The sequence below is a fragment of the Emydura macquarii genome, unplaced genomic scaffold (genome assembly GCF_026122565.2).
Source record: "Emydura macquarii macquarii isolate MOO-44397 ecotype Brisbane River unplaced genomic scaffold, CSIRO-AGI_Emac_v2 contig_318, whole genome shotgun sequence".
Lineage (NCBI taxonomy): Eukaryota > Metazoa > Chordata > Testudines > Chelidae > Emydura > Emydura macquarii.
In genome coordinates, this window is record NW_027130455.1 from 2,037,592 (window position 1) to 2,051,806 (window position 14,215).

Sequence of the window (14,215 nt, forward strand, 5' to 3'; positions counted from 1 at the left end):
ACTCAACTTGAGTTTACTGAAGGTACATGAAAATTCAAATGGGACCTGAGAGATTTTAAAAAAGGGGGGGCGGGGAGAAAAGCAGAAAACACCATACGCTTTGAGGTAATGCAAGCTCCAATCCACAATAGTTGAACAGATTCTAACATTACCAACAAATCAATTTTAAATGTAAATACTGCTTTTTTTAAGATGCATTTTTTATTTATCAGGCATTCCTGGAGGTGCATTATGAATGTAGGCTGTACTGACACATTTTTCTGCAGCTCTTGTGCCTGATAGTATCCCGATTGTGCATTAATACCTTCTTTATTTAAAGACGTACAGTCAATTTAAAAATAGTTCCAGGTACTGTTATAAGTCACCCTGTCAAGAGTCTGTGATTTTACAACCTCTTTTTCTTATATTTTCAAGGCCACAGTTTTCAAAGGTGACAGTAATTTTGGGTGCCTAACTTGACATCCTTAAAAGGGCCTGATTGTCAGAAAATACCAGGCATGCGCTCAGATAACAAGTGCCCTTGAGGCGCCTCAATTTGGCCAAAATCCCTGGTCACTTTTGAAAATTATAGCCTAAATATTCTCTCTCTCATGTTGCTCTATAAAACAACCATGCAAAAGAAACCAACTTACAAACTGAACTATTCAGAGGAAACAGTGAAAGTGACTGACTCAAAGTGCTGTCAAAAGCAGAAAAGAAACAAATCAAAGAAGAAGAAAAAAAAGAGAACAATCTCTCTCTAATTTCCAGCAGTTGAGTATGTTTGGATGTTACTGGTAACAAAAGTAGCTTTCAAACAGAAGGGTGACAGCATGACTAACTATGGAAACTATCAAGCAATGGATTTTGAAAACATTCAGTGTCCAAGAGTTACTATTGTTCTCAATAGGAGCTACTCGGTGCTAAAAAAAACCCAGGTACCTAGAGGAATGTCTTCACTGCAGAGTTAACTCAGCTGAGTACCCAGGTTAGCCTACCCGGGTGTGATCAGTCACACTGCAAAGCCCTGCCTTTTTTAACTGTGCCCTCACTGTTGCTGCATCGTATGTATGCGCTAAGATCTCTGGGGAAAATCCCATGTTCTTTGTCCTGCAATAAGCTGAACAGCTGTATGATATCTTCCCAGTCAACTGTGGGAGAACTTGTTTGTCTTTCTGAGAATTATGGGAAGGTATTGGAGGAATATCAGCACTTGAGTGATTTAGCCTGTGTCTGCACTGCACAATGGGAGAGCTACCAGCCCATGTGAAAGCAGAACCCAGGTCCTAATCCATACTTTCAGCCATGCCAGCTAGCCCAGATTTAAAGCACCACTAAACTCAGGTGAGAAGGTTTTGTGTGTGGATGGGAAGGGGGTTATGGGACCACACTTGGGTAAGAAACTGAGAAGTCTGCAACGAAGAGAACACATAACCCAAGTGAGAGCCGTTGAGTGCTGAACTTCTGTGAAAACTTGACCTTAAAAGCACAGGACTGGATTTCAAAAATGCCTAAATCAATGGAATTTATGTCGATGAGTCCCATGACTATAGCTGCCAGAGTCTAAAATTCCATACGCTCATCTCCCAAGGATATATATTCTTGTTTGTGGTTTGATTATTGTATGTTACGGTGTGGGATGCAGTCATTTTGCTATCTGGCTTTTGGATTTCTTTTAGTAGTCATCTTGCCTTATTTCATGGAAAATTTGCTAAAACAAAAATTACTATTAAGGCAGCCAGAGGCCTGTGGTAACTTGAAAGGAACAATTGTGGTATGAAAAATAATGGCCTGTACACTAATAAAAAGGGGAGATATGTTGTCATCTCACTCTGACCTTAAAAGGTGGTGCATCTGGGCTGAGATTTCATGCCTCACATTGAAGGATAGTTTAATTGTCCTGTACTATACATCCTAGTAGCAGCTCGATAAAGAATTTCAAATGCCGTATACTATAGAATCATTTAATCAGACAGTCAATTTCTCTAAGAAGTGCATAAATTACACTTGGGAGGAAAGGTTATGACACATATATTCCATGTGCATAGACTCAGGGATCCTAATTCTCCTCTCCGTGGGTCCACTGAAATCAACAGGAGTTGCATCCATGTAACCTGGGGGAGAATCAGGGCTTTGGATACAAAACCAAATAATTTAATTGCAGTTTTATAGTACAATTTAAGGTTATAGCTACACTGCCCTACAGTTCAGACTACAGGGATGTGAATAGCAGTGCTCACAAAAGTGCTGCATTGTAATTCCCCCCACGTGGATGCTGTGGGCACAAACTAATTCTCTTCACAGGATTACATTAATGCAAAGTAGGAACCTTTTAATTCATGCCTACAGCATTCTCAGGGGAGTGCCTAGGCAAACCCTAAGAGTTGATTGTTATGAAAGCCTTGCTCTCATCTACCATTCAAACTAGAACAAGGTGAGAAATGGTTTTCCAGTCCCATGAGTTTTTGAGATTTCAGAAAATGGTCCTGTCCTGAATAGGGACAAAAATTTGAATTCTCAAAAATGTTTGTGAATTGATAATCTGGAAGACATTTTGGATTGGGTCAGTCAAACTGTTTCCTTTCAATAATTTTGAAACATTTGTTTGGATTTTGACCTCTTAAATTCTTTTAACTTTTTAAAAATATAAATTAACTAAAATTTCTAAACATATAAATATTTCAAACTGAAAAATAATTTTTTCATTTGAAAATTAATCAAAGTTTTGACAACTTTGAAATATTTTTTCAAAAATTCTGTGGATAAATGCCTGGCTGAAACAAATGGCTCTCTGCAGTTGGAAAGTCTGGCATGCTGGAAGTCTCTAGGGACTCCTACTTCTAAAATACCTTGTATTTATAGTATTTTGTATCCCAAATAGCTTTATAGACAAACTAGGAATTAGTAAAAAGCAGCATCCAATTGAAACAACAAAAGCAATTTTTATGTAGGAAGAATGTTATTATCTTAATTGGAACTTGGCTAAAGTCTGAAAACTAAAATCCCTAATCTCATTAAAAGGATCATGGGAACTTTGATGATAAATCAGAAGGATCTGAGGTCTGCCACTTACAATTGCTGAATGAATGATCAAATGGAACTCTATACCACATGCAAGAAGAAGAAGAAGAAAGATCTTGGTCTTATCTTACCACTCAAGAAGCATTGGTACTGTGCTGTCTCGGAAGGAAGGGTAACATCACTGGAACCATACCAATATCTCTTCCTGAATCAACCTGAAGGAATAGGATGAAGAATAACATGGACAAAATATGTCATCTTAAACAATGGTGAGGCCTTGTCTGAAATGCTGGTGGTCAACCCCTACTCAAACAGGATATTGCAAAACTGGAAGGGTCCAGAAAAATGGTAATGAGAATGATTAGGGACAAGGAAAAGCTTTCCTATGAATGAAGACTAAAAAGACTGGTATTGTTTTCCTTAGAAAGGAGATAAATAAGAGACAATATAATCAGCATATATAAAATAATGATTACATAAAGAAAGACTAGGTAGTTGAGGCAATATCTTTTATTGAATCCCCTTCTGTTGGTGGAAAGGATAAGCTTCCGTACTTCACAGAGGTCTTCCTCAGCTCTGGAGAAGGTAAACAGAGGGTCTAAGCTAAGCACAAGGTGGGATGAATTGTTAAGCATACGGGGTTCAAACATGCTGTAGAAGACCGCTAAATATGAAGTAGTCAATTAAGGGTTCACAGGCAGTAAGAAAATGTCATACGAAAAAAAGAGTCATCTGACTGGATACTCCCCAGCAGATCAAACCACCCACTGGATCTTTACATCAATTGTTTCACAAAAAAAATTCACTATGAAATACTGAACAAACATTACATCCACCACAATCTCTCCACCACTGAGAGAATAGCTATACAAGCCCTGAAATCCAACCATCAGATAGTGATCAAAGCAGCAGACAAAGGGGGCACCACTGTAGTCCTTAATTGTGATGACTACATTAATAAAGCCAACAGACAACTCTCTGACACTACCTAATATAAAGAACTCAAAGAAGACCCCACACCACAGTTCACATAGGAATTTAAAAATCCCATCAAATCCTTCCCCAAACAACTCAAAGAAAAACTCTATAACCTCACCCTCACAAATTCACCCAGATGCTTCCCAAGTAACATGCTTCCCAAATAATACAAACAAAGGAACCCAGGCATACTCATCATATCTGGCCACGGTGCTCTTACTGAAAGAATACCAGGACTCACAGAAACCATCCTCAAGCCACTCAACACACAAAGGGCCAGCTTCCTGCAACACACTACCAACTTCTTCCAGAAACTTCACAACATTAACAACCTCCCCCAGAACACCATCCTTACCATGCCAGATGTCATCTCCTACATCCCTCACTAGGATGACATCTCTGCCTGCCTCAAATACCTATAAGATAATGAACAACATTCAGAAATCCACCTGAAACATCACCAAACTCATCCATTTCATCCTCACCCATAATAACTTTATATTTAACAACAAACTCTTTGTCCAAACCATGGGACCATCCAGGGGTACTAGGATGGTTCCCCAGTATGAAAAACTCTTCCATAGGCCACTTTGAGGAAGAATTTTTGGAAAAATACAGCACAAAATCAATGATATGCCAGAGGTAAATCAATTATTTTTCATCCTCTGGACAGATGACCTAAATTCCCTCAGTGATTTCCACGACAACTTCAACAACCACCACCCATCAATCAAACTATCTCTAGAACACTCCTGCACTAACAACAACTTCCCGGATACCATGATAAGTTTCAACAATGGAATATTAGTAATACTATGTACAAAAAAACCTATGGATCACCACTCTTACCTTCACAGATCCAGCAACTACTCCAGACAGACCAAGAAATCTGTTGTCTACAGCTAGGCACTCAGATGCCACAGAATTTACTCAGAAGGAAAAGTCTGGGATACACACCTAAACACACTTTAAACCACCTTCACTAAACAAGGGCACACCACCAGAGGAGTAGCTCACATCATAGAATGGGCCACCAAAAAACAATTGCAACCCATATTTGATGGAGACCACATCCTGAAAGAAATCTTTCCAGAATGTCCTCTTCTGGCCTTCAGAAAACACCCCAACCTCAACAAGATCATCATCAGAAGCAGGTTGCCCACAGACCAGGCTTTCCTGATGTCTGGAGTGGCTCGTGGCTGTGAGTGCCTACCCCAGGGCAGACTGTCAAAAACTGGAGACACCCCAAACTGGTGGTATGTTCTATAACTGGATTTCACCAAACCAGTACAAAATGTGAACTCCTGGATCACTAATAACAGTCTTACCATGGAATCACAGATAGTCCCCTAAGCCTCTCCAGTCTATCTTGCCACCCAGACCAAGTGGATTTAATGATAAATGGTCACTTAAACCAAAAATCACACCACATTTAGGTTGCTTCCAGTCCCAAGAGACCAGTCACTTACCCCTATATCCTACACCAAAGACAACACCTGTAGCCAATCCTATAATAAAGTATCTAAAGGTTTAACAACTAGGAAAAAGGAATAAAATAATTATTTACAGGTTAAAGCAAACAAAAATATACACACAAATTAGTTACCTAATTCTTAAGAGTGACAGACTTGTAGTGATTTGTCTATTCAAAGTTTCTTTCAGGGCAGATGCAAGAGGCAGCCCCTGGGGATCTCTGGCTTCAGTTTAGAGCAATGGTTCTCAACCTATTTACCATTGTGAGCCACATATGCTGCCCACCACGTGTTATGCGGGCCGCATCCAATCCTACCAGTATGGTCCTTTGACTGTCACATGGGCTGCATCTGTGTGCTGATTGGGCCGTAAGTGGCCCACTGGCTGCAGGTTGAGAACCACTGGTTTACAGTCTCTGACCCTTCAAAGTTCAAACAGCCAAAATGATGCAGATTCTTCTTGTCAGGGATTTTTTATTTCCCTCCCCTAGAGTTCAAGATAATGGGACAATTTTGAATGCATGTCTCTTCTTCATAGGTGGGAGGGAGCAATCAACAAAGCCTTTTGTCCTCTGATGTTACACAATGGTTTCTCTGGTATCTGTGGGTCTTCTTTTGTTGGACAGGAGATGATACCTCCTAGCATTTGTAGATACCAAACTAGCATTTCACACTTGGTAATGTTGCTCTCCTGACTGTGAGGGTATACAGTTTCAAAGCAAATATCTACAATTTCAGAGAAAACAGCTAAATATTACCTTATAACATGGGACATAGATATTATAAATGAAATTAATACATGTAGCAACATACAAACATTACATAGAGTCTAAATACTAAATACATTCTTATAAGACTAATACCTATTTTGAGCAAAACTAACATACAGGTGATCTGGTATGGTATCCAGCTACGAGGTTGTCAGTTTTTAGCTAGGGCCTGAAGCCCAGGCAGGAGCTGGCATCTGGCCTGCCAGCTACACACAGCAACACCAACTCAAAGCAGCACCAGACTTTGCCAGAACAACAGATGCAAAACCTGCAGACAGAGCACCACTGCTACAATGATCAATATCCCCACAACACACCATTCAAGATCCATGCATCCTACACGTGCCTACCACTACACGTGGTGTACCTTATCCAGAGCATCCAATTCCCCAATAAGAATTATGTGGGTGAAATTAGACAATCACTACACTTTTGAATGAACTCACACAGGAAAATGACAAAAGCCAAAACCACCCTATCACCTGTGGGTGAGCACTTTTCACAGAGCTATAATTCCATATCTGACCTCTCATAGAATCACAGGGTTAGAAGGGACTGCAAGGGTCATCTAGTCCAACCACCTGCCAAGATGCAGGATTTGTTACATCTAAACTATCCAAGACAGATGGCTACCCAGCCTCCTTTTGAAAGCCTCTAGTGAAGAAGCTTCCACAACCTCCCTAGTCAGTCTATTCCATGGTCCTACTGTTCTTACAGTTAGGAAATTTTTCCTGAGATTGAATCTAAATCTGCTATGCTGTAGTTTGAACCCATTGTCTCTTGTCCTGCCCTCTGTGGCAAGAGAGAACAACTTTTATCCATCTTTTTTATGGCAGCCTTTCAAGCATTTGAAGACTGCTATCATGACCCCCTCAACTTCCTCTTTTCCAAACTAAGCGTACCCAGCTCCTTCAGCCTTTGCTCTCAATCCCCTTGTCCTCAAAGGAAACTTAAACATCTTTTAAAAACAAGCCTGGAAACTTAAACTCATAACTCTGTTGGACACTAAAAATCATGGACGTAACAGAGACACTGGCTTTCTGGCTCATCACAACAATTTGTAACACACCACACTGCCTGCTAACCCTTAACTGCCCACCTCTTTTTAAATGGTCTTCTGCAGCACATGTGAACCTCTTATGCTGAACAATCTGTCTCATTTTGTTTCTATCTTAGACACTCTGGTAACCTCCTCCAGACCTGAGAAAGAGCTCTGTGAAGTTCAAAAGCTTGTCCCTTCCACCACCAGAAGTTGATCCAATAAAATATATTGCCTTACCTACCTGGTCTTCTCTCATATCCTGGAACCAGCATGGCTACAACAACACTACATAAAAAGGTCAGGAGCTTCTGTTCACCCTGTCTCATAACACAAGGACAAGGAGACATTTAATTAAGTTGAAAGGGGACAAAGTCAAAACTGATAAAAGGAAATGCTTTTTCACACAACATGTAATTAGACTATGAAATTCTTTCCTTCATTTGGTTTTCCTTCCATTTTAGCTTTCTGTATTTTAATCTGACCCCACTTGTATTTCCACAGTTCATGGTTTATCAGCTTTCAGTTCTCACTTGGTTGTTATTTAACTTCAGAAATTCAATCCACTGCATTTTTTTAAATCCCTTTCAGTGTCAAACCTTTTCAGTTCCATATAATAAAGTTTTTGAGTGCTGACCAAAAAAAAAAAAGAAGAAGAAAAAATTTAAAAGTATTTGACTTTTTCTAAATATGTAGAGCAAGTTATATTTAAAATGTGCTACACTGGGACTAATTACTTTGGCACTTCAGATACATAAAGGGGTCAATCTGACTGGCTCATGGTATTACAAGAGTTTCAGATTTCATCAGTACATTCTTAGGAGCAGATCTTTACAAGGAAAGCGGCCGGCTTTGAATCCTCCGGTCTTTTCCTTGTGGATCCAGGGAGCCCATCAAGAAGTGTTGTCAACATACCTTTGTTCACATTAATGCCTAGAGCAATGTCCTTACTCCTTCAGGCAACTCTGTGAAGCAGCTGGAATGTACAGGCTATTCCTTTATGTGAATAAAATTACAGTTGCCAAGAAAAAACAGACTTGATCCTCCCCATACAATTATTTTATGACTGCTACTTCACTTTAGCAACTCCCAGCCAGAGTAGCAGTATTATGGAAGCACATGAATCTCACCTTATATTACTGTAAATATCACTGTCTTTGTACTGATTACTTGAGAAAGTAAAGCAATGTCACCAGCAAGGCAAATCAGTCATTTATTTATTTTCCACCTTCCAGGAGGATCAATATCTCACTGTTTGAGATACTACACAGGCACACAGGAGACAGGGAGAGGTTAGAAGATAATCTACATCCCTTTGGAAACACTGGAGCAGAATTGCAGCCAGTTACCTGGCTCTCCCATCATAAAGGCACAAAAAGTTGCTGATCAGCTTCAAGTCAATGAAGTTCATGGAGCAATAGTGATTTGAGGATCTGGACTCATGGCTCTGATGGGATGGTCTGGTAAAGACTGTACAATTAATGTAGGTTTCTGCTCAGTGTAGTCTGACATTTTGATAAATTGTGACACTATGTTTGCTTGAGATTTCTGTTTCGTCAAAGTTGGATAAAACACATTTGGGCCTGATCCTTGGTTGCTGTAAATTGCCATTGCTCTACTAACGTCAAGGATGCTAGAATGATTTCCGCCAGCTAAGGATCTGGCCTTCTTGACTCACTGCAAAGTTTTCCAAGAAATTATACACATATAAAAAAATGTTTGAAAGTCACTTTATTTACTGGCATTTTCTAAATTAGCCACTAAACCTCCTATTGGGAACCCAGCCTCCCAGCCTGAAATCAAATATGGTATTTCCAAACACCCTAGCCACGCAGCTGAGTGCTGAAAGTGCCCACCTCACTGAGCGGTTAGAGACAGCCACTCGCTCCCTCAGCTCTTCTCCACCTTTCTATATGGAGCAATAGATTCCAGGGCTGTTCTTCTCAACCTCAGCTCCCAATGTTGTTTGCTTCTCTCTTCTGGTACCTAGCCTTAGGGATGAGTCGGGAACTGGATACAGGTCACCTCCGAGGCCAGGAGAGGAGATTTTTGGAAAGGGGTAAGCAAGGGAGCTTCTCCTCTTCAGAAACCCACCATAGCACCACCTCCAGTGCCCAATACCTCTTCCCCCACCAACTGCCTACCCCTATACACCAGACACTGAATAGCCGCCAAGATCTTAAACACCTACTTGGGCAATAGCCAAAATCGGCAGAGATAAAACTAGACAGATAGTGTCTCCTCCTATCATCTATTGAATGATAATCACTGCTATGCATAACTGTGGGGAGTCATCCCTGCGTTACTGCAGAGCTTGAGTTTGCTTAAGCCTCCTGAGTCATTCCTGAGCCAGAGAGTGAGATGAGTCAACAGAGGCAATTACCTGCAAGTCTTGTGATAGGTCCCACACCATTCAACCAGGGGTCAGCCAATACATAGGCGAGGCCCACCCAGGTGATCCCAAGACAGGTCTACAGGCTCCTAAGGGACACAGTCTCTCTCGTCTGCTCAGTGTCTCTACCTGCCTGAGAACATTCCCTTTGCCAAGTAGTTCTGACAGTCTGCTTCTGCTCCCGACGGTGCCTGTTCCTACACTAGCCAACCCCTGCTCCAGCCTGCATCTGCTCCTGCCTCAGCTGGCCACCCCGGGATTCTGACACCAGTATCACACGAAGCTTCTTTGTCCGATGGGTAATATAAATGATAACAAACGCTTTGACTGACAGAATTCATTGTGTATTCATTGTGCCTGCCTGGTCTCCCTCAGAAGGAATATTTAAGTCACATCATGCTTAACGCAAAGATTAAACCTTTCTTTAGAAAGAGCCGTACACATTTATTGCAGCATTATCCACTGACTGATTACAGAAGTACAGCGTTGGGGACGATTAGCTGTGCTCGTGCAGCTGGTCAGGACGACATTCGGACCCATTCCGCTGATGAGTTCCCGCTCTTCAGTTTGGTTCTTGTGCATGCACACCAGACAGCTTCAATCAAAAGTTTGAGGGGCTGGTTTCTTTTTCTAATGAGCCAGCCCCTTCATGTATTGTTTGCTGACTGCTGGCAGGATTCAGGGCCTTGCAAGCCAGTTTCCCATTTGGAGCAAGCTCAGTGATGCAGAGTCAGGGGATTTTCTCAGTGTAACTTGTTAACGTACGGAATAGACACAAGCCCTTCTTCCTCGAGCAGAGATGGTTACACACCTCAAACACACTCCTCTCTCCTGCAGAAGCCTCCAGCAAGGCACCTCTGCCCTGTCCCCAGAAGTAGCTTGCACCTCCATCTCTCTCTAGGGCCTCACACAAATTTAACTGCTTAACATACTGTGCCTCTTTTCTTCCCTCAGTCCCTGCACTTTCCACCTGGGAAGCCCCTCGTCCAAAGTTGAGCTGCCTTCCAACCCTGAAGGTTGGTCAAGGCCTGGAAGGTGAGGTTGAACATCTAACACTCCTTGTGTGCAGCTGCTTTGGGACACAATGGTAGCAGAATGTCTAATGGCCCAGAAAAGAAGAATCCTTTAACCCACACATAAGCCTTAAAGACTCACTGAGTGCACTTACCGCATGGCATCTCGAGCTCCTTCTACAGAGAATATGAATCCTGGGTGCTTATATGCCAATGATCCCAGCGGGCAAGCCGTTAGCAACTTTTGCCATAACATCCTTAAAACATGAAATATGAAAGGCTACGCTAAAGCACCCTTGCAGAACTACTGGCAAATGTAAAAAACTTTTCCTTGGAAATTTTGCTATGTTTTCTGTTTCTCTTTTGTAACCCCCAAGGAGTTTATCTTGGTTCCTGGGTCTCTGTGTGCTTGTGCAATAGGGTCTACAAACCCCATAATGAGCAGAGATGGAAAGGGAACCACTTCTGCCTACAGACAAACAGCTTGACACCCTCCCCCCCCGGCACATACTTCAGGAGATAAGGGCAGCCTTGTTACCTGCCTCTCGGGCCTACCTGGGGAAGGGTGTTCCCCGCCCACCCCTCACTCCTAGCCCTCTGGATCTTTTCAATGGGCCCCTAGCCCACGAGCCCCCTCCTCTCCCATCATCCCCTCCACACACCACAAGCCGGCTGCGAGATCTTCAACCAGTTCGATTCTGAACTGCACCACAGGCATATCTGTGCACACTTGTGCTCCACACTCTCCATTTCCTCACCCTCATGTCTCACCCTGATACTAAGTGGTGGGACTTTTGCCAGCTGTCGAGGGTGAGGAATCCCGGGGGGCCAGTCTGTATTCCACCTTGGTTCCACAGCCCAATGGGGACATTAGCTGGTGGCTCCTTCATGGAACCATGACCCTGGGTGTGTACCAGGTGCAGTTCCTCCCCCGTCCTGATACCTGTCCTTTCTGAAGCATGAGGGAGACCCTGGCACACATTTATCTGGAGTGCACCAGGCTGCCCCTATTCCGGCTCCTCCAGAACTGCCTCCTGAAGTTCTGGCGGCACTTCTCCCCATACCTGTTCCTGTATGCACATCCCAGTCGTGGCCCTACAAAATTGCAGGACCTCCTCGTCAACCTCCTCCTAGCACTGGCTAAGGTGGCTATTTACAACACCAGGGAGAGGATGCTGGCTGAGGGGGTGCTCTGCGACTGAGGGGCCTATTTCCTTTCCTCTGTTTGATCACACATTCAGGCAGATTTTCTCTGGGCCGTGTCTGCTTGCTCCTTAGACATCTTTGAGGAGCAGTGAGTGGTGCCTGGGGTTCTCTGCTCTGTATCCCGCTCACGTTCCGTCTGTTTAACCCTTTTATCTTCACGCCTGTTCCTGTTTTCTCATTTGATGTCCCCTGAATGTAATTGAGTCCCAGGCTCTGTAGCTCCTCCCCTTAGGCTGGGGGTGGGGCTTTTAGCCATGGGTGGGCACAAACCTGCCCATATCCCGGAACCCAAATAGGGGCAAGCAGCTTGACCACACTCCTTTGCAGATGCCATAACTGCCCATCATGGAGGCAGGCACCCTCAGCTCCAACCAATAGTGGAAACAAGGCCTGCTATAAAAGGAGAGATCTCAGAGAATCAGGGGGTCTGGGACAGTGAAGGGGCAATGACCCTGCACCAGGCTGCCTCTGAAAACATGGCCCAAAGGGACTGAAGCAGACCATTAGGCCTAATTAGAGGTCAGGGGCCAAGAACTGTCCTGACAGGGGCTAGCCAAAGAAAGCCAGTCAGGGAGCAGTAGAGACCCCCCCCTTGAAAGACTTCATCAAAGACTGGTGACAGCTTATAACTCACAAGAGGAGCTGTCCCTGGGAGGAAGGGACCTAAAGGCAGATTCAGGGTCAGCCTGCTAGGCACCCTAGAGGGAGAGAGGAGAGATATTGTTTAGCGCAATAGGGTCTCCCTCCTCCCCCCCCCCCCCCCCCGTTGTTCAGGGGACGATAGCAGGTGTGCCTGAATGGCCTCCAGCATGCCTGCTCAGAGGAGGGGTGGTGTCTGAGAGAAAAGGGGGGGAGCAGTAGGGTCAAACAATGGCCAAGTAAATGCCTGAAAAGAAGAGCTAGCCTGACCAATAGGAAGTGAAAGCCATTTTGGAAGAATCTGGAGCCAGTCATTAAAAGGGCTGAACTGGCTGCATGAGCAACTGGTGAGTCCGAGGCCTGCCCACAGGGTTTCTCCCAGGAACTGGCCTATGAGTATGTGGAAGCAAAATCCCTCAGCTTGGTCCTTTCCCCCTTCCAGGTAACTCCCCAGGGTATAGAATTGTGTTGGGAAATTGCCCCACCCACTCAAGGTGGGTCAGCTTCCTGAAGGAGCTTTCAGCTCTCTTCATGAAATCAATTACCCAGTGGAAAGGACTTCTGCTGCTGCTGGCTCAGGGCTGCCCACCTGCTGTGACTGTATCTGAGCTCTAGGGTAGGAGATTAAAGTTAGGATTTTAGTACAATTATTACAATTTGCACCTGGAGCCCTGCATCACTTTGTGGTGAGGTGAAATCTTGGGAACAGAAGCAGCCTGAAGAGGATCCCTGCCACCAGCGATCATCAGCCCGTCTGCAGTGGTTGAGGCGTCCAGATTCATCTCTGAACCTGAGGATCCGTCGCGGAGCTGTGAGTGCACCATCTTTTACTTAGATAGTCAGGGAAATTGTTTGGCAGACCCCTTATTCCCTGAACTGTGTCCTCAAGCCAGGAGGTAAGGATCTGGATATTTTATTACCTGCTGCCTATTAAACCTGTGGATGGACTTACCATGTTATCCCATTTCTGAGTTTTTGGGCTGTCCTGAACCCAATCAGACAAGTTGCGTTGCTGCTACAGAAGATATCGCTGTCCCAGTCATCTAGGGCCCCTGTGAAGATGGGTATCAACAGGACACTGAATTTTACTCTTGCTCTATTGGGTCATGTGACTGGGGGGATTCATTGGTATTATCAATGTTGGCACCAGCGCCCCTGAGGGTGGTGTTTAACATTTGCTTTCTGTGTAATATAATAACTCTGTTGAATATATTGTGTGTTTTTGTGTTATTTCTTGGGTGTCTCCAACTATCTGGAAGGAAGTGGGGGTTACCTTGTGGTTAGAATTTTCCTTCCAAGCTGCCCTGATTGTGCTGCCAGAAAGGAGTGAGTGGGGTGGTGGCACTGCCAAATGAATTCATATAAGAAGAAAATTAGGAAGTTATACCCTGCTGAGCTGCAGGTTGGATTTTAAATGAACCCAGGCCTGTCCACCAATAAAGAGATGGGCATGGAAGGAGGTAACCGGATGGGTGAGGTGCTGCACTTTTATTACGAAAGGCATGAAAACATGATGGCAGTTGTTTACGTGCTCATCTGCTTCTGCTGCTTATTCCTCAGGGAACTGTGACTTCACAAGAGGAATTGGCAGTAGGAGGAGTTGCACTGGTGAGGCGCAAAGATCCTGGTTTGTTGCCAATGTCCTTTTCAACAATAAGGGACAAACTGCCGGCCTGAGAAGGGAGTGGTGCCGTCACTGCCCTACG

At 43.7% G+C, this 14,215-nt stretch overlaps 1 protein-coding gene across 1 annotated transcript in view; it reads right to left on the reverse strand.

Moving 5' to 3' along the window:
- Nucleotides 1–2,000: 2,000 nt before the first annotated feature.
- DYNC2H1 (dynein cytoplasmic 2 heavy chain 1) overlaps nt 2,001–14,215 on the reverse strand; it is a 410,146-nt gene continuing 397,931 nt past the window's right edge. Inside the window, exons 89-90 of the mRNA XM_067567730.1 lie at nt 3,132–3,215; nt 2,001–2,110 (exon numbers count right to left, since the gene is read on the reverse strand). Coding sequence (XP_067423831.1) covers nt 3,135–3,215 — 81 coding nt within the window. The 3' untranslated portion in view covers nt 2,001–2,110; nt 3,132–3,134. The remainder of the gene's footprint in view (nt 2,111–3,131; nt 3,216–14,215) is intronic.